Source organism: Plasmodium vivax, chromosome 8, assembly GCF_000002415.2.
Source record: "Plasmodium vivax chromosome 8, whole genome shotgun sequence".
Classification (NCBI taxonomy): Eukaryota; Apicomplexa; class Aconoidasida; order Haemosporida; family Plasmodiidae; genus Plasmodium; species Plasmodium vivax.
The window spans coordinates 1,479,804-1,505,967 of record NC_009913.1 but is presented as its reverse complement, the minus strand read 5'-3'; the positions used below and the strand labels follow the sequence as shown (position 1 = coordinate 1,505,967).

Here is a 26,164-nt window from a genome sequence, read left to right as displayed (position 1 = left end):
AACATTCCAGTGAATGGATGTCCAACATTCCAATGAATAGATGGCCAACGAGCCATTTGCCAATACGTGAGAAGCGCGGAGACACGCGCGGAGTGCTGACGGGGCAAAGTTCTACACACTACTTACGTGCGCAAGAGGGGAAAAAACATGTAAAAGGAAAAGCACGTAAAAGGAAAAACATGCAAAAGAAAAAACGCGCAAAAGGGAGAAAAATGTACACGGGAAAAACGCTCAAAACGGCAACGCGCGCGCAGGGGGGAAAATTCGACTCCGTGGGATACCTGCCTGGCGGCGAAGGGGGTACTTGTACATGAAGGGGAATGCATGGCGGGGAAAGCGGGGCGCCACACACGCACAGGAGCAGGCGCAAAATGCGGAAAAAAAATCAGCCGCTGTGCAAGGTAGACCTGCAGCTGGGGACATGACAGGGGGGTTAAAAATCAGTGGCACGCAGGGGGCGATCCCCAAAAGGAGAGGCCAAATGGAGAGCCCCAAATGGAGAGCCCCAAATGGGAGCCCCAAATGGTGGGTATCAAAAAATGACAAAAAAATTTTCTTAATTAGGTGGCTGCCGTGTTGCATGGGCGGGGGTGGGTCCATCAGTTGGTTCAGCAGCTCGTTTGGCAGCTCGTTTGGCAGCTCGTTTGGCAATTCGTTTGGCAATTCGTTTGGCAGTTCGTTTGGCAGTTCGTTTGGCAGTCCGTTTGGCAGTTCGTTTGGCAGTTCGTTTGGCAGTCCGTTTGGCAGTTCGTTTGGCAGTTTATCCTTCAGCTTCTTTAGCAGCCTCCTCAACAGCTTCTACACCAACTTCGTGCAGCTAGCTGGAGTCCTTCTTCAGCGTGGCGGTGGCCCAGGCGTAGAGCAGGCCCAGCAAAAGGATCAGGAAGAAGCAAATCATCACGTAGTTGACGACGAAGTTATCCATCACCGAGAGGAAGAAGGTCGTCAGGATGACAAACAGGAGGTTCACGAAGGACATGAACAGACCCACGAAGTTGTATACGTCTGACTTGGACTCCCGCACGTACTTCTGCAGGTTGAGGGAGAGTCTGCGGGGGGGGAAAAGAAGCGGATTAGCGGTTGGGCGAAGCAACCACTCTGCTGGGCGAAGCAACCACTCTGCTGGGCGAAGCAATCACTCCGCTGGATTTCGCAACCACACTGCTGGGCTTGGCAAACTTACGTGGTCTTCAGGTTGGTCGAGAAGAAGAAGTAGAAGAGGCAGCAGAAGATGTAGAAAATTAAAAAGCTGTAGATGTTCAGGTGGTTGATCATCAGGAAGGGGAAGAAGAAGAACAGGAGGGAGGCTCCGGACAGGACGATTCCGCTGCGGGGGGGAAGCGGCGAGGTGAAGAAGCAAAGCGGTGAAATGGTGAAACGGTGAAGGGGGGAAGCGGCATCACCGCATAGGGGCACCGCTCAACTCACATGAAAATGTCCTTCAGCGCGATGATGTTGCGCTTGTTGGAGTAGTAGGAGATGTTCTCGAAGCACTTGGTGAGGGAAATGAGGATGACGGCGATGAGCAGCTGCACGAAGATGCTACCGATGTAGAAATACTCGGAGACGTAGATGGAGGTCAGGGGGATGAGCATGAGGATCATAATGTCCTCCACGCTGTTAAGGAAGGAGAGGGAGCATATATAAAACAGCAGCGTGTTTTCATTCTTAATCCGAAGGACGTTATCTACCAGTTCGTAAAATTGCTTCTTATATTGACCCTTCAAGGACATCTGCTCGAACCCGTTGTAATCGTCATACTCTATGTTAGATCGTTCCGTCAGGTACTTCTTCGTCTGGTCGTTATAAATGTTTGGGTAGGTATTATAAGTCACTCGTTTCTCCTCCTTACGGCTGTGCTTGGCGTAGTACTTCCCAAAGTCGTCTTCGTTATCGCGGTGTTGTTCCCTTTCGTCTTCCTCTCTGTTTGCTCGGCGGTTCGCCCGTCTGTTCGCCCGTCGCTTCGTGGCGGTTCCATCTTCATCCGCATCCTCCTCATCCACGTCATCCTCATCGGGGTCGTCCAGTTCGCCGCCATCGTAGTTGCCCGCTTCGACCAGGTCCTCTACGCTGTCCTCCGCCGTGGCCTGCGACTCCAGGCCCGCAGAGTGGCGCTTGCCCCCACTTCGCTTGAGCGTCTTCTCGGCTTCCTCCAACCCCAGCGTGTACACCGCCAACGAGATGATCGTAATGACAGCGAAGATGAACGAAGAGAGGTAGACGAAGACGTCCCTAAGGTAGGGCTCACTAAAGAAGTTGCTAAAGAGGTACATAATAAATATAATCAACGGGTTCACCACGATGAAGGATGCGTCAAAAAAAAACTGATGTAGCGTGAGGAACTTCCTTTTGGCTCTCTCGGTAACCTTCAAGTGGTACTTCTTCGAAAGAAAGTCAATTCCATTATTGTCTATGTCAATCAGATTGGAAATATTCACTTGCACATTATCAATCAGCAAGAGGAGGGTAAAAACAAACTCGTAGAAGCGATTCACGTAGTATTTTTTTATTTCATCTCGGTAGAGGCTATACAGGAAGGGGATGCAGAAGCCCCACACGACCAGCCTAACCGTGTTCGTCGCTATGAGGAAAAATTTTATGCTCCTCGTTTTTACTAGGTATATCGAAATGGGCGTAAACAGGAAGAGGGTTAAAAAGGAGACTAAGCGGTACACGTAAAAGACGGAGAAGTGCTCAAATAGGGTGAATAGCATAAAGGAAGTGATCGCCCAGTGGAAAGACGTCCTAATGATGTTCAGCACCTGCCCTATGATGTACTTCTTCAACACGTCGTCGCTGAAAAGGGAGTCCTCCTCTACACTAGACGTAGAATTCACCTGATCAGAAGACGCATAATTTATTTCGTAAAAATCGCTCTTATTCCCATAGTGATGATCCTCCCCACTCTTCTTTGATCCTTTTTTTTTTTTTAAATTTTCGTATATAGAATTGTACACTTCGCTGAATTTCTTGTCGTCCACATTTTCCTTCTTCTTCTTATTCTTTCCTCTCTCCATCATTTTTTTTTTCTTCTTGTCCATTTTTTTTAGCTTCTCCTGGTTGAACGGGGCTTCGTCCTCCTGCTCATCGTTGCTCTGCTCGGGGGCGTTGCTACGACCCGTTTGGCCGCTCCCCCCTGGGTTGTCTCCCCCCTCCTCGTCGTGCCCCTGGTTGGTGAATCCACCCCCGTTTGGGTGCACCTCCGCTCCTGCGCCCTCCTCGAAATTGTTAAACGAGCAATACGGCGTGTTCTCCTTCTCTCCTGCGTTCTTCTTCTCCTTCTCCCCCTTCCCCTTATTATTATACATCCCTTCGTACTTGTTTTTTTTTTTCTTATTTGGCACATTGCGCAGCAGCTCCTTGTTCAAATTGCTACCGTAGTTCCCTTCATATGGGTACTCACCCGCAACTGTTGCTTCTTCCCCCTGGTTGTTCTGCACATTTGATGTGTATTCCTGCTGGTACGTGGCCCCCTCGTACTCCTCGTTCCTTCGACTGGCCGTCTTCACCCCGTCCTCCATTTCGGCACCGTGCACGGCTTCTTCCGCTCGGTGGACCCCCGCCATGTCAGCTAGGGGTGCGAATGTGTTGGTTTCGCTGGGAAGGGCTAATTCGAGGGAATCCCCTTCTGCAGCTTGCTGTCAATCCGGCCGCTCCGCCACGATGCGCGCTGACCTTAAACTGATCAGTGGCCGCTTCAGTAGGTGCGCTCGCACTGCTACGCTGACGGGTAGGAGGCAGCCCCTTCGATGGTACAGGATAAGACAAATTTGCGAAGGGGAGATGTGCTGCGGGGAGTCTTCGCGCTGACTGGGCTGCGCAGCGATGACGTTCACAAGCAGGTGCACATGCAGCGCGTGCAAGTGTAGAAGGATAGTGACAAGGCAAAGTTCGTTCGTCGGTCCTCTGCCTCGTCAGTCCTCAGCTTCGGAAATCCTCTTTGCTTCGTCCCTCCTCTCTCCTCTTCTTCCTCTGTGGCGCTGGGCCAACAGCTTTGTCACTACTCGGCCGCTGCCCCTGCTACGCATACAACTTCCCAGGCGCATGCAACTCGCACGAACTTTCCTGTGCGCACGTCACTGTACGGGTGGCTCATACGCAGGCACGCAACAGGCACGTAACAGGCACGTAACAGGCACGCAACAGGCACATAATCAGGTCAAATTATGCTCCCCTTTCTTTGGCAGTTTTTTTTTCCTTCAGGAGTCCCTATTCCGCTCATAACATGCGGTAAAGTGTTGATATGATAGCATGTAACGGAAAAAAAAAAAAAAAAAAAAAAAATTCACCGCTTCGCAACTTCGCAACTTCGCAACTTCGCAGCTTTGCAGTTACGTATTTTTTTTTTTTCTTTACATTTTCGCATTACCTTTGGGCCACAATTTTTTCATGCGAGAAAAAAAAAATAAATAAAATGGGCAGAGACCCCTCCGCGTGGAGATACCCCTTTTTCGCGCCTGGGCCGACGGCGAAAAAAAACTGCATACGGTAACGATAAGTATGCGCACGAGGCGTACTGCCCCCTTGGGGGCGGAGCGGAGTGCAGCCGAGAAAACCGCTCCCCACAAGCGGCGCAGCTGCACAAGCGTCACAAGCGGTACAAGCGGCATAACCAGCATAACCTGCATAACCTGAGCGACGTTTTTCTCTCATCGGCTGATGCCTGGCAATACCTTGTATAGAAGCACATCGGAGTGGTTCACGCACGGCGTAGGAACAACCACGCATAGGCACCCTATCAGCAAAGAGAAAAGAATGGCACTTGGGGGAGGGGTAAAAAGAGGCTCATATGCCCTCTCGGCCGAGCCACCCCCCCCTAATGGTACATTAAATTGAAGGCGCCAACTGGAGGGGAAGATTCATAGCATACCCCATCAGCAGCAGGTGACCTCCTCACCCGGCACAGCTTAATCTTAATGCACGTGTATTCGTATTCCCTCGTTGGTAAACACTCTACTGCGGAAGGGCACCTTCCCGCGCACGGTGCACAAATGTATGTATATATATTATACATCTGTTCATGTGGCTTATTTTTAAGGGTGCCCTCTCGGAAGGCCATTTCACTGCACCGGGGGAAAGAGGCCATCCTCACGCGGGGGTTCAAATTAAGTGGCCGCGCATTCACATATGCATAGTATTATGTAGTCTGCGCCATTACGCGGTTAAGCTGCTCTGCGTTTAGCCTAACCCCAGCATGGAACTTCCTGCGGAATGAAATGAAAAAATTGCTACTCCGTTTAGTACAGGTCGCATTTCGCCTACATGGAAATTAAAAAGAAAAAAAAAAAAAAAAAATATCTTTTTTTTCCCCACTTAATGAATATACCCCTTTTTGGCTGCTTTCCACTTTGTGGCTCCAAAAGGAGGAAATGAAAAAAAAAAAAAAAATCCATCACAATACAATATGGCCACGGCGAACTTGTAAAATCGGAGCGAGACTGTAGAGGATCGCACAGAGACGCCGGGAATGTATTTCTTTCCAAAACGGCTCATCATAAGGAGGAAAAAAAAAAATAAATAAAAATAAGCATTCCCCCCGCCGGTGTATACATATGTGCATACACACGTACATGCGTGTGCTTCCAGCTGCACACCGCGCTAGTGCAGGATGGCGTTCAGGTTTAAGCGGGAAGGCTGCTACAGCAAAAACAGGCTAAGCGAGCTGTTCCGGAAAAACCAGAGCTTCGTCAACCAGCTCATGTACGACGTGACGGCCTTCCACTACGAGAATTACATGAAAAATAAAATTCGCCAGAGCATTATGAGCAACTACAACAGTAAGGGGGAGCGGCAAATGGGCAGAGCGGCCAAGGCAGCGGCGAATATTGTGATAGACTTGTGAGGGGCCATTTGGTTGCCTCCCCCCCCGGCGAGGGTCAACGGTGATGCCTGCCCCATGGGCCCATATGCTGCATATATGCCGCGCATTTTCTCGCCCCACTTTGACCAATGATTCAATCAATCCTCCCCACTCCGCAGACATTGAAAAAATACAGTCCATGCTAAGCTTGATAAACGGCGATAAGGAAAATGCCTTCAAAATTAAAACGGGTATCGTGTGCGCGATGCCGCGCCAGCGGACGTACCCGCTGGTGTTGCGGTGTGTGACCAACCTGTCAACGGTGCAACTTGCTTGTTGTTATTCATGAAACTGCTGCTTGTCAACCGTGAAACTCCCTGGTTTTAACCTTCCTCCGCCTCCCAACCCCCCATTCGCTTCCTCCCCAGGACACTTCCTCTTCCGCAGCGGAGTGCCAGTTATAACGCCGTACATCCAGCAGACCAACGAGTTCGCAGAAAACAACAACTACGTGTACAATTTTAAAACCATCAAAAGGAAGTACCTCAAAGATGCTTACGATTCGTACAAGCACAAAATTGGCGGGACCGACCCCTCCGTCCCCGTTTTCTACAAGCATAAGTGAGAGCGGTGTGTGCAACGGTTTGCAGAAAAAAAAAAAAAAAAAAAAAAAATTATCTGCGCTGATTGGCATAATATAGCTATAGTAGCTAGCCAAAATGTTATTATTCCGTAAAAAAAAAAAAAAAATTCCAAAAACGCCTGAACGGGTCATACAATTTGGAAATTCCTTTTGCGCAGCGGAGGGAGAGGCAGAAGGTGGCATACAAATATGGGTAAAAGGAAAGACATTCGAGCGAATGGCCCATTTGTGTAGAATAACTTGTTCCCCATATTTGTGTACCACCCCTTGGTGCTTTTTTTTCGCGCTTTTTCTCCTCATTTTTTTGATTACCGCGTCGTTTTCATTGCTCCGTGAACTCATCCCGATCACCCCAAATGGGAGAAGAGAAGCAACGTAAGCATTTTGCATTTACTCATTTTTGCAAGTTCCGCGCCTTGGTTCGTTCGGCGGGAGAACGGACAGGAAAGGGTTATATATAAATGCGCATCACGCATGCAATGCGGAAAATCAAAGGGGGAAAAAAAAAAAAAAAGCGGATAAGCTATTAATCAGGGCGGGGAGACGCGGCGATGCCGATCGGTCTGCCGCGCCCACAACTGACGCAGCTGCTCCCGCTTTGCCGACATTCGCTTAACGGCACAGTTGCGCAGGGGCGAGGGGAGTAACAAACGATGGAGAGATCACAAATGAGCAGTCGTCGCCATGCCCGAGGGGGGGCGCACAAGGCACACTGAAGCAAGCGGCACACTGAAGCAAGCGGCACACTGAAACATGCGGCACACTGAAACAAGCGGCACACTGAAACATGCGGCACACTGAAACATGCGGCACACTGAAAATGCGGCACACTGAAACATGCGGCACACTGAAAATGCGGCACACTGAAAATGCGGCACATTGCTACACATGCTACACATGCTACACATGCTACACATGCTACACATGCTACACATGCTACGCATGCTACACGTGCTGCGCGCGCCACGCCTATCTCCTTTTCACCGCCCTACCGCATGAGGAAGTCCGCGTACACCTGGCTGAGGTCCACCTCCAAAAACAAATCGTTGATCTCGTTCTCCACGGAGTTCAGCTCCTTGAGCAGAATGAGGGTCTCGTCCTTGGGCTTCTTCATAGAATATTTGTAAAAATTTAATTTGATCTTTTTGGACAGGTACACCAAAATGAGGGGGATATTCTTGCACGAGTGCACGGAGATTTTTTTCTTTTTTTTTTTCTTCTTCTTTCCCAACTCGTTAAGGTCGTAGTTAGGCAAGCAATGCACATGGTTCCACTTGTCATTTGCCATGCTGTACATATCATCGGAGGACACCTCTTCATCATTCTCTACATTTGGCATCAAGTGGGACAGATGGCTGACATCGTTGGAGCTGCTGTTGCTAACGTCGGGGTCATCCGAAGAATCTGACAGAACTGCATTCATGTCTTTCGAAAAATTGTTCGAGAAATTACTCCTTACGGAGTTCACAGAGGAGCTACTTAAATTATTTTCACATGAGGAGTATCCTGAGAGTTGATTCTTCGTGTTGAGGATGTACTCGCTTAGGTAGTTGTCACAGTAGTAGAGGTTTTTTTTTACGCTGTTTGGGTAGGCGCTTTTCTCTCGGCGGCTTGTGCGATCGCGATGGTCTGCTGCTCCTGTGGTCTGGTGATCTCCCTCCGCGTTTTCGTTTTCCAACTCGTCGAGGAATCTCACCCCTGGGTCGCTCGCCTGGTTATTCCTTCTACCGCTACTACTGCTTTGGACGGGTAGCGGGTTTGCGCTTCTGGGGCTTCCCTCGCCAACAGCTGCAATCGCCTCGTTGGCACTAGTGGCGTCCCCCCCTCCGTCGCCACCCAATTTGTGCCTCTTCAGCGGAGTTGCGGGCGTGTACAGCTTTTCAATAATATCGAGGAAGGCAACAAATTTCCCCTCCTCCGCTCTTCCCTTATTCTGCAGTGCACTGCTCTTTATGATGTGGGATGGAGACACGCTGCTTCCTTTGCTAAAGGGGTCCTCCTCCTGGTTCGCATTCAATAGGATGGTGATTATATCGTCTTTTTCCCCATCGAGGTTGTACTCCTTACGGTTGGCATACGATGCGAAATAATCCTCCTCCCCATCGGCTAGGACATCCCTTTTGGGCGTTCTTCCATCCGGTTGGAAATTAACTGCTTGGGTGAGCTCCTCATTGGCTTCTAAATCCTTCTCCACTTTGGTGCCAAGGGTGGGGTCTGCTTGGGTGAGTCCTTCCCCGTCCGAGGGTGCTCCTGAGAGGCGACTTGGCAGAGGAGAGCCTCCGGCGCCAACCCCACCAATGCCGCTACCCCCACTGGCGTAGTTGCCCATGTCCCGGTGCGCCGAAAAGCAGTTGCGCTTGATGGAAATGTCCCTGAAGAAAATCCAGGAGTAGAAGTTAATAAAGCTGACGTTGCGCTTGACCAAAATGTTCATGATGATGAGGAGGGTCTTCAGAAGAGAAAGCACATCGGCGTTGTTGTGGGAGTTGAAATCATAAATGTAATTGTCCTCCTCTTTGTCCACATTTTTTATATCCTCCACAGCGATTTTATACTTGGTGCGTTCCACATGGTAGATTTGAAGGATGAGAGAGATGAACGTGGGGATGATGATGTAAATTTCATTCTCGTCATTTTTAATGATGATGGTGCAAATGAGAATTAATATTTCTCGGTACAGCTTCAAATCGGTGCAGAATTTTAGGTACTCGGAGATATTTTCTGCAATTTTGGGCAGGTGGCAAAGGTAGAAATTGCGATTCCCAGCCAAAATGATCAGCGACAATTTGTTAATATAATTAATCCGAGAATTTATTATGTTAAACTTGAGGGAGAAAATGCTGCTCGTGGGGACTAGCAGCAACTCATCGATGTTTGTCTCGTTCAATTTTTTGAAAATGCTCGCCAAGGCTTTGAAGCAGCGTATATCCACGTTGGTGATGTAGGCATACAGGTCGAAGGTAATTTTCTTTATATAATATTTGCAATTGTAATTGTAATCGATGAGCAGGTTCATTATTAGCAAAAAGGAGTAGCGGAAGAACACGTTCTGCAAGCTGTTGTTATAAATGAGGGAGAGGTACTTGTTAAAATTTTCGTAAAACAAATTGACCGACGATTCGCAGATGTAGCTCTTTACTTGATTAGCTCCGTGCCCGTTTCCCCCTTGACTGTTGCCACTCGTGTGGTTATTTCCGTGCGACGTGGCGTGTGCGGAGGTGTGCCCCGTACCGTGCGCCGCATGATTCGCGCCATGGCCATTCGCTGCGCCATCCGCCAACGTGCCGCTATTCACCACCACATGGTAGAAGCAGAGGAGGAGGAAGGACAACGCGTTGATGGCCGCTATCTCCGAGTAATCATTGATGTTGAAATTCCTCTCGATAAGCTTCAAATTCCGCATGTAGTAACATTTCGCGTTTTTTTTTTTTTTTTTGAAAAAATTATTACTTATGAAATAATCCTGAACGATGTAGTGAATGTTAAAGGGAAGGACAAAACTCGGGAGAGGCGTCTGCACATTGTAATTATTTTTCACATTCTTGGAATAGTAACTGTAGAGGGAAATCTGTATCAATATGCTTATCTGCTCGAGGATAATTTTCTTTTGCAACTTGTCATTAAACACGTACAGGTGGTTATTCTCGATGACGAACAGGATGTACAAAAACCAAAGGCTGCTCATAATATTTTGAGACGTCTGCGTGATTTTCTTTATCAGCGAAAACATAAAATCGATGAAGCAGTTGATAATCCTCTTCGTAAGTGTGCAAATGTTCAAATAAATGTGAAACAAAAAATTCATAAACTCGTTTATGTTTATTTTTGTCTTATACTTCTCATAATAATTTAACAAATCGTCCAAAATTTTTACCAATATGTCGTCATGAAATTCTGTCAACAGAGTTAGCGAAAATGATAATTTTTTTTTTTCGATAAATTCACCTGACTTGTTCATAACAATCATGCTTTTTTTCGAGCTTTTGCCAAATTTTCCAATAAAGTTAAATTTTTTTAGCAATTTTTTTTCCCGCCTGAAGTATTCCCTTATTCTTTCCTTCTTTATTTTTTTCTTTCCGCTCATCATGTTGATGTTCGCCCGGCCCATGATCGCTCCGTTGTCGTCCACGAAGGGGTCCACGTGCTCTTGGATGATTTTCTGCTCATCGTGGTCGCTATCGCTGTCGTCATAATCGCTATCGCGGTCGTTCCCCCCGCCGCTGCGCTCGTTGTAGTGGCTGTACTCGTCCCTATCGTAGTCGTTTTCACTGTCGTAGTTTCCGCCGCAGCTGTCGTCGTCATTGTCATAGTCGTCCTCCTCTTCGTCGCCTCCCTCTCCGCCTTCCTCGTCACCTTCTTCATCTCCCTCCTCGTCGTCCCCCTCATCGTAGTCGTTGTCACCCCCGTCGAGATGCTGCCCATTCCCCATGCGAGCCACCCTCATGACGTTCTTCAAAAACGGGTTCCTGTGCTCATGTGTAGACGAAGCCGTATCGTCGTCCGAATCGTCCACCTTGTCCTGATTGTACTCCTTCCTCTTTGTGATGTACTCCTTAAAGATGGTGTAAAGGCTATCAATAAAGAGGAAGTCACTCCTCGTGACGAAATAAAGCAATTTATTTATCGAAATGATGTTGCGTAGGCACACCTTCAGCAGGAGTATCTTTTTGTTTCTCTTGGACCCTTCGTTCGAGGGGCCGTTGCTCTTTAGCTTCCCTCTGTACAGGAAGGAGTGCTCTATTCGGTTGGACAGGGCCAGCGTGCTGTCGTCCGTCTTCGCAAATGTGTGGTTGTCATTCTGCACGTTGAAGCTGGGGTCCCTCACGGGAGATTTCACTCCGCCGATTGCGCCCATTCCGCCCATTCCGCCACTTCCTCCGCCGCTTCCCCCGCCGCTCGCCCCTACTGGGGTCATTCCTAGTTGAGCCATCTCCATGCCCACCTCGCCCATCACACTCGCCAGCTGATTGCTGCCAAACGTCCCGCTCTTCCCATCGTGCAGCTGCTGGCGGGGGGGCTCCTCCCCTTGCAGGTCGTTTCGTAGCAGCCCCACTCCTCGATTTCCCCCTCCAAGGCTACCCCCTGCCAAGTTACCCCCCCTCTGCTGACTTCCCAACGCATCCCCACGCATCGTCCCCTCCACTTGCATCTGCTCATTTCCATACCCAACGCTGCCGTAGTACGCGCTCGGATAGGCTCCGCTCACCACGGCGCCGTTCAAACCGTCCCCCTTGCTGTAGATGCCTGGAGGCACCACCTCGCTGCTCCCTTGGTTGAAATTTTCGCGATAAATATACTTTCCATTCGGGTAGGCCCCCACTGTTCCGCCGTCCCCATGGATGAACTCCCCGTCAACGTTGGTCCCCCCTGGGAAGGCAAAACTTCCGTCGCCCTGTCCGTAAGTCTGCAGCTGGTAGTCGCTCCCCGCGCCCAGCTGCTCGTTGCCACCCGCCAAGTGCTGCGCGCCCCCGAAGGTTCCCCCGGCGGGGGCAGCGGTGGCGGTAGCGGAGGCGGCTGCGCTTCCCACACCCAGGTGGTCCACGCCAAGGTGCTCAACAGAAAGATGCTCCACGGAAAGCTGCTCCACCGCAAGGCGCTCTACGCCCAAATGATCTGCTGCAAGATGCCCCATGGGGCCGTTCGCAGCAGATGGCGGCCCCCTCCCGTAGGCATAGCCCCCGCTGGCGAACTGCCCGTAGGACGCGCCCCCTTCAAGATTCACCGCTGCCTTACCGTTCAATGCCTCCATCCGAACTGCCTCATCCATCGCTGCATCCACCGCGGCGCCCATGGCCGCGTCCGCATCTGCCTCTACATTCATGCGGAGGGTTCTATCAGCCGTGCTACCCAACCTCATGGTGTCGTCCATAAAAGCGCCCCGGTTCATTCGAATGGCTTCGTCCGCGCGCGCCGCGCTGCTCATGCGGAGCACATCGGGTGGGTCCCTCCCCCCTGGGTTGCTATTCACAGGTACATGCTTGGACAGACTACCAGCACGTGGGAGTGCACCTCCTCCTTGCCCGAACACGTTGGCAAACATCCCCGCGTCGTTGTTGCTGGTATTAAGAGGGTCCCCCCCGGTTCCCCCCACCTGGTCGATAGCTCCACCAGCGGGAGTTGCCCCAACAGGACCTCCATTCTCATTATACATGCTTCCATTATTATTATAAACACTGCTATTATTATTATAAACGCTGCTATTATTATTATAAACGCTGCTATTATTATTATAGTGGCTGCTATTCGGAGGTGCGTTGCGGTCATCGTGCGCGAGGAGGCCCCTGTTGTTCCGGCAGTAGACCCGGAGCTTCTTCTTCAAGTAGGCATACAAATTGAAGATGACGGAGAAGAGGGTAGAGATGTTCTTTTGCTGCACATTCAAAAATTTATCATCCGTTTTGATGGAAAAAACGGTGCAAAAGGGAGCCGTGGAAACTTTACCCTCACATAGGCTATTCTCAATATCGTCGATGGTAACATTGCCGTCGTCTTCAAATCTGTTTTGATATTTCATTTGTGTCCTCAACTCATCTTTATAAATAATTTTAAAAATTTCACTTAAAAACTGGCAAAACTTCATAATAAAGAAAAGATTTTTTTTTTTTTTCTGCGTTTCTGTTTTGATGATGTACAGGAGGTCTAAGAAGAAGACGGTGAGGTAATACGCCTTGACGTCCTTCTCCACGATGATACTTTCAATCAAGTAGATGATCGTTTTGAGGACTTCTTTATAAATGACCTGTTCGTTGAAATTCAGTATAATGGTCATACTCTTCCTAAGGATGCTAAATATGAAGACGTCGTTTTTTACTCGCAGATTGTTCCTATTAACCAATTCGTAGTGGTACTTGCTAGCCAAAATGAACTCCTCATAATTGGTGTGCTTCATGACCTTCCTAAAGGTGATGTCCTTCTCTAGCACCTCACAGGAAAAGACGTTCTTATCTGTATTCGTTTCGTACAGGGGGAGAATATTCTTTATAAAACTGATCAGCTGAATTTGCAAAATGTAGTATTTCTTCAGAGTGAAGTAAAAATAAAGGAAGAGGATGTGGTGGATCAACTGTCGGTAGTAGCTGTTCAGTATTTTCACGTACTCCGCCTTCTTGTTGTAGCTGTGCGCGCAGAAGAATATGTGCGTGATGAGGCTCACCACGTCTCGCTTGAACTCCAGCAGCATGCTCTGCCTCACCGAGTGGGCCTCCTTCCCCGGGTTAGCGGCATGAGCGGCATTAGCGGCGTTAGCGGCGTTAGCGATGTTAGCAGCGTTGGCGGGGGTGGCGTGGTTAGCGGCGTTACCCGTGTGGGCTGCGCTGCCTGGGTCGTCCGGGTTATCCGAGCGGGCGTTAGCAGCGTTAACAGGGTGAGCGGCGCCAACCGCGCCAACTGCACCAACGCTGCTAACGCCGCTCATGCCGCCAACCGCGCTGGTGCCGATCTGGCCCACGTTCTCGTTGATGTATATGATCTTGAGGAAGAGGAGGAAGAAGACGTCGAGGTAGTTGCGGAAGTAGGCGGCGCTCAGGTTGCCCTCCGTGCAAATGTAGCACATGACGATGGGCAGGTTCCTCTCGTAGTTCTGCAGACACATCTTGCCCCGCGCGTGGTAAATCTTCTTGCTCACCCGGTGCTTGTACAGCCACAGCAGGAAGTTCTCGATGCCAGTAAAGAAGAAGTTCACGTAGTCAAACTTGCACTTCAGCTTGCGCAGGCACTTCTCGTAGTTGCCCGCGGCCGGCACGCTGCCAATGGCGGTTGGAATGGGGCTTCCCACTGGGAGGCCGCTCCCCCCCGGAACGCCGCCAACAACTGGGACGCCGCCAACAACTGGGACGCCGCCAACAACTGGGACGCCGCCAACAACGGGAGTGGCGCTCCCCCCCGCGGCCACCTCCTCGTAGCTGGCCCCCGCACTGGCAGGGGCGCACGAGGAGAGCCCCTCCTCAATCTCGTTTATCAAATCAAACATGCTAATAATTATATTGTCCAAAATGTAGGCCAGATTCTTCTTGTTGTTCCTTATGTACTTAATCATGTAGTAATTGATGAGGGTGTTCCTCCGGCTGTAGAGCTTAAAAACGTCGTGCGTTAGGTTATAAAAATTGGAGTGAATAATGTGGTACTCACTCGTCTTGTTATCTAATATGAATTCCAAAATGACCCTCACGTTTACAGTCAACTCGTGGGTGTCCTTGCACTTGAGGGAGTCTCTAAGTATTTTGAGGCAATACATACTGTCACAGAAAAAATAGAGATAGTTTATGTCGAAAAAGACTTTTATAAATTTTTTGTTTTTCCTTAAGACCTTGATGTAGTGGAAGATGCACTTGACTATTTTGTTCGCGTAGACTAGCACCCCCTCCATGAAGGCGACGCTGAACAGCAGCTCCTGCTCCTTGTTGGCAAACTGGCCGTGCGCCCCGCTCCGCTTCTTGCGCTTCAGCTGGGTTGGCAGGGTCGGCGGCGAACTCGGCAGGTTTGGCGGCGAACTCGGTAGCTGACGCTCCATCACGCGGCCGCCCCCGCCAGTGCCGCTCACCCCGCCAACGCCGCCCCCCCTGCGCTTCCCGTAGTACATCCGGCCGGGGCCGCCCGCCTCCCCCTCGCCCGGCCTCGCACCCTTCAGCAGAGACCTGTTGAAGTTTATCCTCACCACGTGCAGGAACAACACACACCAAAAGTAAAACTTATCCTTATTATCGCAGGAGCAGTTCCGCAAAATGTGCCTCAGGAAGAAGAAGCAGCTCCTGTTCACCTGCTCCTTCTCCACTAGCAGATGGTAATTGTAAAATAAAAAAATGACATACTCGTAGTTATTGGTAAAGAAATACAAGTCGCTATTCCTCACTATCGCGTCGATCAAGTTGCGCCTCAACTTTCGTCTGTACTTTAGCAAAATTGGGAAAAAGCCCTCATCATTTTCGAGCTTCACTCTGTAGTTGCTGCTGAGGGTATCATCCCTATTGTGGTCAGGGGAGAGGGGGGGTCCTCCCCCTAGGTGGCCTCTACTATTGCTTGCTCCTTCATTCAAGGCGGCTCTGCCACTATTCACATTCAACTGAGAGGCGTAGTTCCCCTCACCTTCTACCCTCTGCATATGGTGAGTCCCTTTATACACACTGCTCATATTCGCGGAGGAGGAGGCGGCGTTCAGGCCACTTTCAAACATCTTCTTCTTCACCTTCCTCTTCATGTAATCCATTGACGTGTCGCCCATCCTCATTTTTAGCTCCTTCTCGCTGCTGTACTGCTCGTACTTGGCTTTGCTCTCCGGGGAGTTGTACTCCTCCTCGTCGTCGTAGGCGCGCGCCTCCCCGGTCTTCTGCATTTTGTTCCTCTTCTCCTCCACGGGGAAGACCACTTGAGTGGGGAGGCCCATTTGGTTGGGGAAGCCCCCTTGGCTGGTGAATCCCCCTTGACTGGGGTACCCCCCTTGGCTGGGGAACCCCCCCCGGCGGAGGAGCGCGCGGAAGGCGGGCTCCCTGGCCAGGAGCACGAAGCACCGGTTAAGGTAGTAGTTATTGTAGTGCGTCACGAAGAAGAAGAAGTAGTAGAGCGAGCTGTGCCGACCGGAGACGGCCTCGTGCGTGTCCACGCAGTACCTCTCGCTGAGGTCCTTCACGTGGCTGTACTTTCTAATCAGCGACAGGATGACCATGTTCAGCCGACTCATCAGTCTCAAAATGGCAATGCTAAAAGAAAACAAAAAATAAGTATAAACGTACCGATTCATTCGTCGCAAAAAATCTACAAAATAGGTCATCACGTTCATGAGGTTGGTAAACATCTGAATGTACCCATCCCCATTCTGCCTAAACATGCTGTCGTAGTTCCTCATAAGAAAGTAAAAGGTGCAAAGGAAAATGCTCATAATGCTATCAAAGCTAATCAAATTTAAAGTCAGGACGTTTCGAAAGAACTGCTTTATCTTCTTATCCCCCCGGTTTTTGTAGCAAAAATTTAAAAGGAAAAGAAAGATCTTACTCATTATTTTTCTGTTAATATTTACATAATCAGCGTTCTTCAAGAGAGTAAAGAGCACATGAGACACCGCCTGGCAGTTGTCTTGGAATTTGTTCTGGAGGATGTCGATCACTGTCTCTACGAACACTTGGTAGTTCTTTATGTTAATCGTTCCTTCCTTCAAATTCCTTTCGTCGTTGTTTTCGAAGAGGTACAAATATTTAAAGATTCTCCTGTTCAACCCGATGTCTCCTTTTTGCAACAGAAAGATTACATTTCGCGCGATGATCTTTTTACTTACGTCGTTGAACAGCACGCAGGGGCTGCCGGCCGACTCGCCCTCCTCCTTCAGCCCCACTTCGCGCAGCCCCCCTCCTTCCACGTTCAGTGCAGCCACTTCCACGTTGGCCGCGGCCACTCCTTCTTCGCTGCGCCGCTCCTGATCGACGTCATACCTCACCTTCTTCACTTCGCTCTTGGGGAGGGGCGACGCGAACCCCTCCCTGGCGCCCGTCCGCGCCCCGATGCCGTAGCTGCTCGCCTCCGGGGGGGACCCATCCAGCCCCTCCACTTCGTGCTTCTCCCCAAGCGTAGCTGCACCGGGGTGGTCACTGAATGGGGTGCTCCCACTGGCGAGCAGCCCCTCACTGGTGAGCATCCCCTCACTGGTGAGCACCCTCTCGCTGGTGAGCACCCTCTCGCTGTCTTCGCACTTCTCCTCCCGGCCCGCGTGCCCAAACGAGTCCTCATCTTGATGGCCATACGCAACCGCCCCGCTGCTCACGTCCACCCCGTGGCCGCTGCCCCACAGAGCCTGAGCCCCCCCACCTGCACGGGTCCCTCCCATGAGCAGGTTGCCCCCGTGGCTCGCCTTCGCCAGCCCGCCGCCGTACTCCCCCTCGCCTTCCTCCTCGGGGTCGTTGTCGCTGTGGTACCTCTTTTTGGAGTTGCCCCGCTCGTACTTCTCGGCGAGGCGGAGGGGCGCCCCCCCGTCCACTACCCCGTCTTCGGCCACCCCCTCTATCGCCACCCCCTCTACCGCTGCGCTGCCTAACGCTACGCTTCCTACCGCTGCGCTGCCTGCCGCCTCACCGCCCCTCCCCTGCACAGCGCGCACGTTGTACGAGGCGGACCTGGCGACGGCCGAGTCGATGGCCCCACGTTCGGCACTACCCACTCCATAGTCGGCACTCCCCACTCCATAGTCGGCACTTCCTACACTCTGTTGTCCCCCCCGCGGGATATAATCAACGCTCCTGCCTCCCGCCCGGGGGACGCCCTTCCTTCGACTCCTCAAATTCACCTGGTTGAGGGGAAAGTTGTTAATCAGCAAACTCAGGGTGATCCTCTGATTTATGATGCTCTTATCCTTGAGGCAAAAAATAAGAGAGGACAAAACCAAGTCGTCCTTAAAAGGAAGAAGCATATTAATTCTATCCTTCGAGAGTAAATGAATTTGAGGGCTAAAAGAAGTTTCCAGGAAATGCAAAATATTTGTTCTAATCTCGGTATGCCTCAAAAGAAGTAGCCATATATTATTAAAAAATATTTTTTCCCCAATGTAATTGTTAATGGAGTATATATACAGCAGGATGTTATTATCACTGTCCACTACGTTGAAAAGGGAGAGGAGCAATGCGTATGCGAAGATGTAAACATTTTCGCGTAAATTTAAAATGCTTTTAATATTTTTAAAATAAATTGTCTTCAAATTGATCGTGCAGTGGAGCATAAACTCAAAAATTCCCGAACAGAGGATGTGGATGTTGCTGATGAAAAAATCCTTTTCCACTTTTTTAAAAATCACTGAGTAGATGATTAACGCTTTGGAGTGGACGCCCGAGGGGAGCAGGGGGTTCAAACACTGGGAGAGCCTCCTAAAGAGGAGAAACTTGGACGCAACGTCTACGAATACTTCATATTTTTCTATGGTCAAATATAACTTGTGGAGGATGTTGCTCAGGTCCGCCCATTCTTGCACCTTTTCGAAGAGCAACAGGATGTTCGTGATGTCGTTATTCAGCTTTTTCCGCAGGATGCGCCTCGACTCGTCCGACTTTTTTATCATCTTCGGGGGAGGGGGCAGCAATGGGGTCTACCAAGGGATCTACCAGGGCATGTCCTGCGATGGGGGGAGTCACTCACGGGGGCTGCCTTTCCAGGGGTGACCGCTCTCCCAGGGGGAAAAGATGCCAAAGGAGGGGGCGCTCTCAAAGCGTATCAACTGCTGAACGGCATATACACATATGAAAACCCACAGCTACGCGGTCAGGTAGGCTCGGACAGACGCCAACTGGGGGGCACTGCGTTGTGGCGCATTCCACAGCGGCCCATGGCACTTGCGTCGCTTCTCCCCCAGCCTCGCCGGCAGAGCTGTTCGAGTCCGCAGCGCTGCTCGCCCCACCCCCAAGAGGCCACCTCGGGGTTGCTTCGAACTTTACGCTGTGGAGGGAATCCACGTTCGCTCACGCACGTACGTATGTATGCACGCACGTATGTATGTACACCGCCCCGGCGAATGCTACGCCGCTTAGCTTCCTCCACAATTGCAATTCTGCCGTGGGGGGAAAAAAAAAACTGCTTCTTCTCGCGGGGAGGAAAAAGTTTTGCAAAATGGAAAAAAAAAAAAAAAGAAACACTACAGTACGGTACGGTACAGTACAGCACAGCACAGCAGAGCACATCACAGCACAGCGCGTGTACGCATAAACATGCGCAAGTGCGAATTACATGTTTGCATACACGGTTGGTATGCTCCCTCGCGGGAAATCGCTCGCAGGTTGGTTTTCTCTTCCGTTCGTCGCTGAGTCGCCCTTTTGCCGCTTTCTTTTTTACCGCTTTTTTTTACCGCCTCCCCTTTTGCATTTTTCCCTGCGCGTGTTCGCCCTGCCAACGCTTCGCGGCCGCCCCGGTGCCTCCCCCTCCTTGCGGCGCCCCTTTCCTCGCCCCGCGGGTGCGACATACACCCAAGGCGTTTGCACTTCGCCCCTGATTGGTGCAGCGGCCCCCCTTCGTAACTTCGCATATGCCAGTTGCTCTCCCCCCTCAGTGTGCTTCGAAAGAAGCAAATGGCGCATCTCGGCGATACGCTCACCTGGCAAAACCCGTTCCACTCATCGGATCGGCATCACTTGGTCACACAGCTTTGCCTTTCATTGCGTTTTTTTCAAAATTTGTTTTAAAAGGGGGAAAAAAAAAAAAGCGAAACGGAAAAAAAAAATTGTCACTCCGATGTGGCAGAAAAGAAAAAAATTTTTTTTAAAAAAAACTAACTTGAACATGCAGCCAGAAGAAATGCTAATCGGGTGACACACGACAGCGCAGGGGGCAGATGAACAGGGTGGGGGTCGCTCCACCGGATCACCCGACTTGCATACCCATACGCACTTGCGTGGACGCGGACGAGCGCACCTCTCAGGACAGTGCCTCGTCCACATGTAGGCTCGCCCCCTCACCCGCCGCCTGTGCCGCCTCCCCCCCGCGCAGGTGGAGAATCACCGGGCAGTGGTCCGAGCCGTAAAAGTTCTTGTGGAACACGCTGTACCCGTGGATGTCCACGCTCTGCACGTTCGGCATGAAGCCCCGGGACACGATGAAGTGGTCGATGCGCATGGCCTTGTTGCAGCTCTTCCCCATGAGGAAGGGGCACCGCCAGGTGTAGATGTTATCGTTGATGTCGGGCGCTCCGTTGGTGGCTGCCCCGTTGCAGCTCCCCCCTTTGCTGGTCTCCCCTTTGTTGGTCTCCCCTTTGCTGGCTTCCCCTTTTTTGGCCTTCCCCTTCCCCGCCAACTGCCGGTACGAGTCGACCAGATCGCCCGCAGAAAGAATGCCCATGAAATTCTTCCGCTCAAAGTCGGTGCAGCCGGGTTGCCCCACGAACTCCTTTGGCACATTCCCCTTTTTCATTCTCCTAAACTCAGCAGGGTGAGATAGGTCTATGTCTTCCGGTGCGATGTTCAGGTCCCCCGTCCAGATGAGGTTCTTCCCCATGTTCCTCAAATGGGAAACAAATTTTTTCAACTGCTCATCGAACAGTCTCCTTCTTTCAAATTTGACTGTATCAAATCCGTTGTTCGGCGTATACGTGCTTAACAGGTAAAATTTAGAAAACTCGGCAATTATAACTCTCCCCTCCTCATGATGTTCACTTGGGTCAGCATCTAACCTGAGGTTATATCGAATGGACTTCACCGGGATGTTCCTCTTTATTAAAACAAGCTGTCCGCTGTACTTTATATTGGCCAAACTGAAATATGCATTATAATTGTGGAAATCTTTTTTTAAAATTTTGCTCATGATATCAAAATCTACTTGACTCTTCTGGTCCGTATTTTTCACCTTCCCTCGGTCCCTTTTTCCCTCCTTTGAGTTTTTCACAGCACATAAATTCAGGGCGGGCAAACGCACCTCCTGGAAGCAGAGCACGTCTGCATTGATTCGGTTGAAGAAGCTCATGAAGGCGTTCCACTTGTCTTTGTTTTTGTACCGCACGGTTATGCTGTTCATGTTCCACGTGACTATCGTCTTTACTTCTGCTTCGCCATCCTCCTCTGCCTTCCCTTCCTCCTCTTTTGCTTCCCCCGAGTGGGCACTTCCGCTCGGCTTTAAAACCGCCGCACACGCGGTGGAGGAACAGGCGGGGGCGGGGTCATCCTGTTCGGTCTTCACCTGGTCGGTTGCTTCCTTCTTAATTGGGTCATCCTCTGCCTTCACCTGGTTTGTTGCTTCCTTCTTAATCGAGGCATCCTTCTCCCCCGCCGCTAACCCCGCTTCCCCCCCGATCGGGACCAACTTGGTCCTCTTGACCCGCTCGCACGACTCCCCCAAGACCCCCTCCTCAACCTGCTTCCTCTTGCTCGACTGAATCTCTTCCAACATTTTTACCTGACCTGTGCAGGCTTTTAACGCCCTCAAATGCTGAGCAGGCAACTGCGTGTGAACCAGCTTGACGACGTCCCGGCGGATTGAGAAACGCTTCAGTTCAATGCAACGGGGGATAAGGCTTGCCCTTGCGCGTAGCATTAATTGGGGAAGGCAGTCTTCCCAAGGGGAGGGGCGAACCTGTGGTGGCTGCTTTCCAGGCCTTCAACAGGGGACCCCCTTGGAGGAGCGGCGTGGCCAACAGGAAAGGCTGAAAAGGCGCACACGTTGAGGTGGGGGTATGCGCGTACACATGTGGGGGGAAGCGGGCCTAAGCGGGACTGCCTTGTTAAGAATGACTGGAGGGGGTAAGCTGGGGGATCGTCCCAACGTTCACGCTCACTCGATGCATGCCCCTCGTCTCTTCCCCCGGGTCTGCCTTTTCCACTGGGTTTCCCTCCTCCTCGCGCGGGGTGGTTGCGCCTGTTCGATTAAAGTTGGGTGGACCGAATGACCCGCGAGCAGTGTAGCAGCGTGACCGCTTAACCGCTTAACGGCAATCCTCCGGGGGGGAAAAGCAAAACGAGATGTGAGCCATACGTGGAAACCCCAGTTCGGCCGTCGCGCGGGGAACGAATTGGGCATGCCTGCGGAGAGCGCGATTCTTGAGCAGTTCCGCGGGTGGAAAAAAAAAAAAAAAAACACAAACACAAACATGAGCGTGATATGAACTTAGCGCTAACGTGAACGGGAATTGAACCAAACTCCAGGCAAACTCCATTCAAACGTGAACATGCCCGGACGCCCCCTCAATACCGTTACAAACGCTTCAGTCACCCTTCGTGAAAAAGGCGAGTCGAGATGAGACAGCACAAGTGCGTGGAAAGGAAAAAAAAAAAAAAAAAAAGAAAGAGGCAACTTTCGCACTCCCCCTTGTGTGTGTATTTTACACGACCCGCACACCGGCTCTCCGCCGAACCGCCGAGGGAGGTGACCTGCACGACGGAGATGCAAACGGGCATGAGGAGGGTCGCAGTTCCTTTTTTCACGCACGCACGTGTGTATCCCCTTTTGGCACAAACGCGAGAAGTTTGCAGTCACCCATGGAGGGGCCCACTTTTTAAAGGGGCCACCTCTTTTGCGCCTCTCCCCGCGCTCTAACTGCGTTATCCCTGCACTCCCCTTATGCTCTCCCTCCAAAGGGGCAAACGGAGAAAGGCACCCGTGGAGCCACTCGCCGATGAAGAACATCCTCCACGGGGACGATCACAAAATGAGGAATACATTTTTACCTACTTAAAAAGTTCATTTAAAATTTTTTTTTTTTTTTTTTCTTTTTTTTTCACTAGTTACACGTTAAGTGAAGCGAAAGCGACGTGTCCATGTGGGAGGTGCGCGGTGGGAATTCCAAACGAAGTGGTAAAGGCCACATCGCATGCCAAAAAAGTACACACATGTGAGGAGTAAAAAAAACGTTGCACAGTTGTGAAGGAAAAAAAAACTTTGCAAAATTGTACGGAGAAAAAAAAACACACTCACACGCTTCTTCGCAACAAATTGGTGAATCCCTATTGGCGTTAAAATAATCGGGTGGGACTTGCAAAGAGGGGGTTTTTCTTGGTGCCCTGGGTTTTCCCCATTTTTACTCTGCCCTCCCGCTGTTCCCTCTTCTTCTACCGCTCCCCCCTCTTGACCAATCGAATGGACTCCACCCCAGTCAGTACATCTCCCCCTCGTTGGGCTGCGGCAACCGCTTGTTGACGCTCGACAGCATCTCCTGTCTGAGCGCGATTAAAATCGTTTCGATGGTGTAGTTCCTGTTCCAGTTTTTTAATATGTGCAAATTGTTTTTTATGACCTGTGCAGGGAAAAAAAAAAAAAAAAAAAAAAAAAAGTTAGCAGAATTTTACACATCAAATTGGCTAATCGCTCCACCCCTTGGTGAGAGGCGCATCACACCAAATGACTCACCCGGCCGGCGGCGTCCACGCAGGACATCTCAATCTTCGTGTCAAACTTCACCGTGGGGGGCGCGTCTGGGTAGCTGTCGCCGCAAAATATGGTCAGCGAATAAATCCTGTTCTCGAAAACGGTCCCTGGCTGCCCAAATATGGTGCAAGACCAATTCGAAAGGGTAATGTCATCGGCACTCTCCAGTCCGAAGGACACTCCCTCGCTGACGTTTCCCTTCTGCCCACGCTCCAACTCGTCCAGCAGGCGGAAGCTCCGTGGTACAATTACCTGCTCGGGCGAAAAAAAATAAAATAAAAATAAAAAAATAAATAAAAAAAAAAAATAAAAAAAATGCTATGAAATCCTTGCCACCTTTTAGGCATCCCCGTGGGTGCTCCCTAATGGGGCTCTCCCATTCCTCAGTTTGAACCAAAAGAAAGGAACGAACTGCCAAATGGGTTCCCCTCCGCTCACACATCAGACGGTGTAGCAACTCCCCGGAGGAACCAGGACGACGCACACCAATATAAGGAGAACTAATTGGTTGCTTCTCTGTGGGGGAGGAGGGGGAGACTCCCTCTGATGATGTAACAACCTCTGCCTTCGTACCTCGCTCATTTTGAGGGGAGAGGGGTGTATCCTTCCTTCGGGCAATTATCTCGATCAAACGTGAGAGTTTATCTGAGCGCCTTTTCGATAGTTTATCTGAGCACCTTTTCGCTAGTTTATCTGAGCGCCTTTTCGCTAGTTTACCTTTCGCTCTGGTTCCACGCCAAGGTGAGTTTCCTTGGGGGTTGGTACTAAGCAAAAAGGGGGGCAGGCTCCTCAAAGCGGCTTAAGCCACGGATGGATATATGCATGTACGGAGAGAAGTTTCCTCGGCTAGCTTCCGTAAAGGTTGCGTGTTAACTGGTTCGATGCTCACGAAGAGGGGGAGGTGGTTTTCACTTTGGGCTCATGCGCGCGGCCAAATGTCCCAGTGAAGAAGCCAAACATGTGAATGTGCCTACCAGCGCACCTATGTAACACGTGCCTATGTACATGCGATTATGTTTTCATGCTTACCTGCATTTGCTCCCTTAACGTGTTTTTTTTTTTTTTTTTTTTTTTTTTTCACGCAAAGGAGGGGTAAGGGCAAACTGCTCCCGGAGCGCACTTAACTTCCCTTTCGCAAAGATGCAATCCAGTCGGTTCACTTCGACGCAGGGGGGCTTCGCTTAACCGCTTTGTGAAGCCTTCCCCGGGTGGGTAAGAAGCACGCAAGTTTTTTTTTTTTGCTCAACTTGCACTGCATGAGGTTGTCACTGCTTACGTTTGCCACTGCTTAAGTTTGCCACTGCTTAAGTTTGCCACTGCGTATGGTGTCAATCGGGGGTGGCACCTCCCCCCCTTGGCGTCGCTCAGTACACTCGCGCGTGCTTCTTAGCTGTGAGCAACGCGGGGAAAAAGCAAAAAAAAAAAGTGTATGAGGTGAAGAAGGTGTAGAGGGCGCGGCTACAAAGCGACCACCAAGCTGTTCTGGAAAGCAAAAAAGAAAAATAGTAATCAAACGGGCGAATAAATGGACCACGAAAGAACAAAGTGGGAGGCCCCCCCCCCCGGAACACCTTGTTCATCGAGTTAGCCGCTTTCACTCACCGCGTTGTCCTCTCCTTGTGGCGCCTTTTTCTCTGCCAAGTGGAAGTTCAGCCAAACAGCTCAGCTCCCCGTGGTTGACTCCTCCCTCGTGAAGCGATTTTTTCCCCGATCACCACCACTTATGTTGTTCCATTTGGTAACCCCCTTTATGTTCCCCATGGGGAAGTGATCCCCCCAGTTGGCGGACCCTGGTTGGTAAATGTGTGCCAGGCGCGAATGGAGCAGAGGCAGTGGGCAGTGGGTAATTGACAGTGGGTAATTGCAGGGACAAGTGCAGAAAAAAAAAAAAAAAAAAAATTGCAGGAAAGGATAACCAGAAGAATGGAGCGCCAAAAGAACGGCGCGCCAGAACTTGCCACACCGCTCAAATGGTAAAGCTAATTGGCGACGCGTTGGAAATTCAGCCGCGAGGAGCTCACCCTTCTGTAGAGGGTCATTCCAAGCTCCCCTTAATTAACTCACCATTTTGTAACCACCGCCAGGTAGCTGTTCATATTTTTTTTTTTTTTTTTTTTCCAAACAAATGCCCAGCGGTTGATCGTCCCTATGAGAATGATTTCACACGGCGACTTACAAACAGGTGTAGAAAATGGCTGAAATGTGTGCACCGCGGTTAGGAGGTTTGAACGGGAGGAGCGGTATGTCCGCCACGTTTCTGGCTCCATTCGCAGGTCTATCGGTGACCCCGCTTTAGCTTCTCTCATTCGTTAGTAGAAGAGAAGAAAAAAATAATCCCACGGTTATTTCTTCCTCCTACGGTCACTTCTTCCCCCTCCCACCGGGTCCCTTTAAAGGCATCGCTTCTCTACTACAACCCGCTTTGCAGCGACGTACGGGTGCCTACACATATTGAGGTTAGCCGCTTGGTGGAAGCCATCGACAGGTATGTGTCCACGATTCGGCACTATTCACCGCGACCCATCGTGATCACGCCTCGGTGCTCTCCACCCCCCAGAGTTGAACATGAAATGGCTGAACGGGGGAACCCTACATAGGCAAGTGCACGTATATACATAATACGTACACACATGCAAGTGAAGTAACTGGCGCCCGCGAAACTGAGAGCAGCCATGATTTAAGGGTCGCGTCCTTTTCTCCCCTCCGCACATGTGTGCATTTTTTTTTTTTTTTTTCCCAAATTTGCGTTGCGCTCTCCAAAAAGGGAATTTTATTCCTCGCTTCTTTTTTGGAAGCCGCTGACGGTTCAATCGAAAGGCGAAAAGGGGTGATAACTCACATGTGTATTTTGGGCCTCGCGTGGGAGTTCTCGAGCTGCGCTCCTGCGAATGTCCCCGAGTATGTCCCCG

At 50.6% G+C, this 26,164-nt stretch overlaps 5 protein-coding genes across 5 annotated transcripts, besides 18 other annotated features; 1 reads left to right on the top strand and 4 right to left on the bottom strand.

Moving 5' to 3' along the window:
* Positions 1-615: 615 nt before the first annotated feature.
* Positions 616-3,566, bottom strand: PVX_119390 (hypothetical protein, conserved; the record flags this gene model as incomplete). Its single annotated transcript, XM_001613025.1, has 3 exons — positions 616-1,049; positions 1,184-1,327; positions 1,429-3,566. 3 exons carry the CDS (start codon positions 3,564-3,566, stop codon positions 818-820), a joined length of 2,514 nt encoding a protein of 837 aa, XP_001613075.1. The 3' UTR covers positions 616-817.
* Positions 3,567-5,256: 1,690 nt separating this feature from the next.
* Positions 5,257-6,448, top strand: PVX_119395 (hypothetical protein, conserved). The gene is made up of 3 exons (XM_001613026.1): positions 5,257-5,777; positions 5,980-6,051; positions 6,229-6,448. Exons 1-3 carry the CDS (start codon positions 5,609-5,611, stop codon positions 6,423-6,425), a joined length of 438 nt encoding a protein of 145 aa, XP_001613076.1. The 5' UTR covers positions 5,257-5,608; the 3' UTR covers positions 6,426-6,448.
* Positions 5,340-5,377: a microsatellite.
* Positions 5,508-5,576: a microsatellite.
* A 983-nt stretch (positions 6,449-7,431) lies between the features above and the next one.
* On the bottom strand, positions 7,432-18,474 carry PVX_119400 (hypothetical protein, conserved; the record flags this gene model as incomplete). The annotated part of the gene is made up of 1 exon (XM_001613027.1): positions 7,432-18,474. The coding sequence occupies one exon, from the start codon at positions 18,472-18,474 to the stop codon at positions 7,432-7,434; it is 11,043 nt and encodes a 3,680-aa protein (XP_001613077.1).
* Positions 8,616-8,643: a microsatellite.
* Positions 9,048-9,075: a microsatellite.
* Positions 9,601-9,626: a microsatellite.
* Positions 9,985-10,037: a microsatellite.
* Positions 10,773-10,799: a microsatellite.
* Positions 11,601-11,620: a microsatellite.
* Positions 11,819-11,838: a microsatellite.
* Positions 16,934-16,960: a microsatellite.
* Positions 18,084-18,105: a microsatellite.
* Positions 18,475-18,619: 145 nt separating the features above from the next.
* Positions 18,620-18,676: a microsatellite.
* Positions 18,677-19,110: 434 nt separating this feature from the next.
* Positions 19,111-19,131: a microsatellite.
* Positions 19,132-19,820: 689 nt separating this feature from the next.
* PVX_119405 (AP endonuclease) lies at positions 19,821-21,428 on the bottom strand (the record flags this gene model as incomplete). Its single annotated transcript, XM_001613028.1, has 1 exon — positions 19,821-21,428. One exon carries the CDS (start codon positions 21,426-21,428, stop codon positions 19,821-19,823), a length of 1,608 nt encoding a protein of 535 aa, XP_001613078.1.
* A 497-nt stretch (positions 21,429-21,925) lies between these two features.
* Positions 21,926-21,945: a microsatellite.
* A 229-nt stretch (positions 21,946-22,174) lies between these two features.
* Positions 22,175-22,198: a microsatellite.
* A 411-nt stretch (positions 22,199-22,609) lies between these two features.
* PVX_119410 (ubiquitin-conjugating enzyme E2, putative) lies at positions 22,610-24,288 on the bottom strand. Its single transcript, XM_001613029.1, has 3 exons — positions 23,829-24,288; positions 23,238-23,507; positions 22,610-23,124 (listed from the first exon to the last, which is right to left on the bottom strand). Exons 1-3 carry the CDS (start codon positions 23,835-23,837, stop codon positions 22,984-22,986), a joined length of 420 nt encoding a protein of 139 aa, XP_001613079.1. The 5' UTR covers positions 23,838-24,288; the 3' UTR covers positions 22,610-22,983.
* Positions 22,667-22,735: a microsatellite.
* Positions 23,009-23,037: a microsatellite.
* Positions 24,137-24,169: a microsatellite.
* Positions 24,289-26,164: the final 1,876 nt, after the last annotated feature.

What these genes read in the sequence shown, in the direction of transcription:
- PVX_119395 (XM_001613026.1), top strand. Translation starts at nt 5,609, where the DNA reads ATGGCGTTCAGGTTTAAGCGGGAAGGCTGCTACAGCAAAAACAGGCTA. An exon ending in CATTATGAGCAACTACAACA is followed by an intron (nt 5,778 to 5,979) that starts GTAAGGGGGAGC and finishes CCCACTCCGCAG; the next exon opens with ACATTGAAAAAATACAGTCC. An exon ending in TGCCTTCAAAATTAAAACGG is followed by an intron (nt 6,052 to 6,228) that starts GTATCGTGTGCG and finishes CTTCCTCCCCAG; the next exon opens with GACACTTCCTCTTCCGCAGC.
- PVX_119410 (XM_001613029.1), bottom strand. An exon ending in GCGTGGACGCCGCCGGCCGG is followed by an intron (nt 23,125 to 23,237) that starts GTGAGTCATTTG and finishes TTCCCTGCACAG; the next exon opens with GTCATAAAAAACAATTTGCA.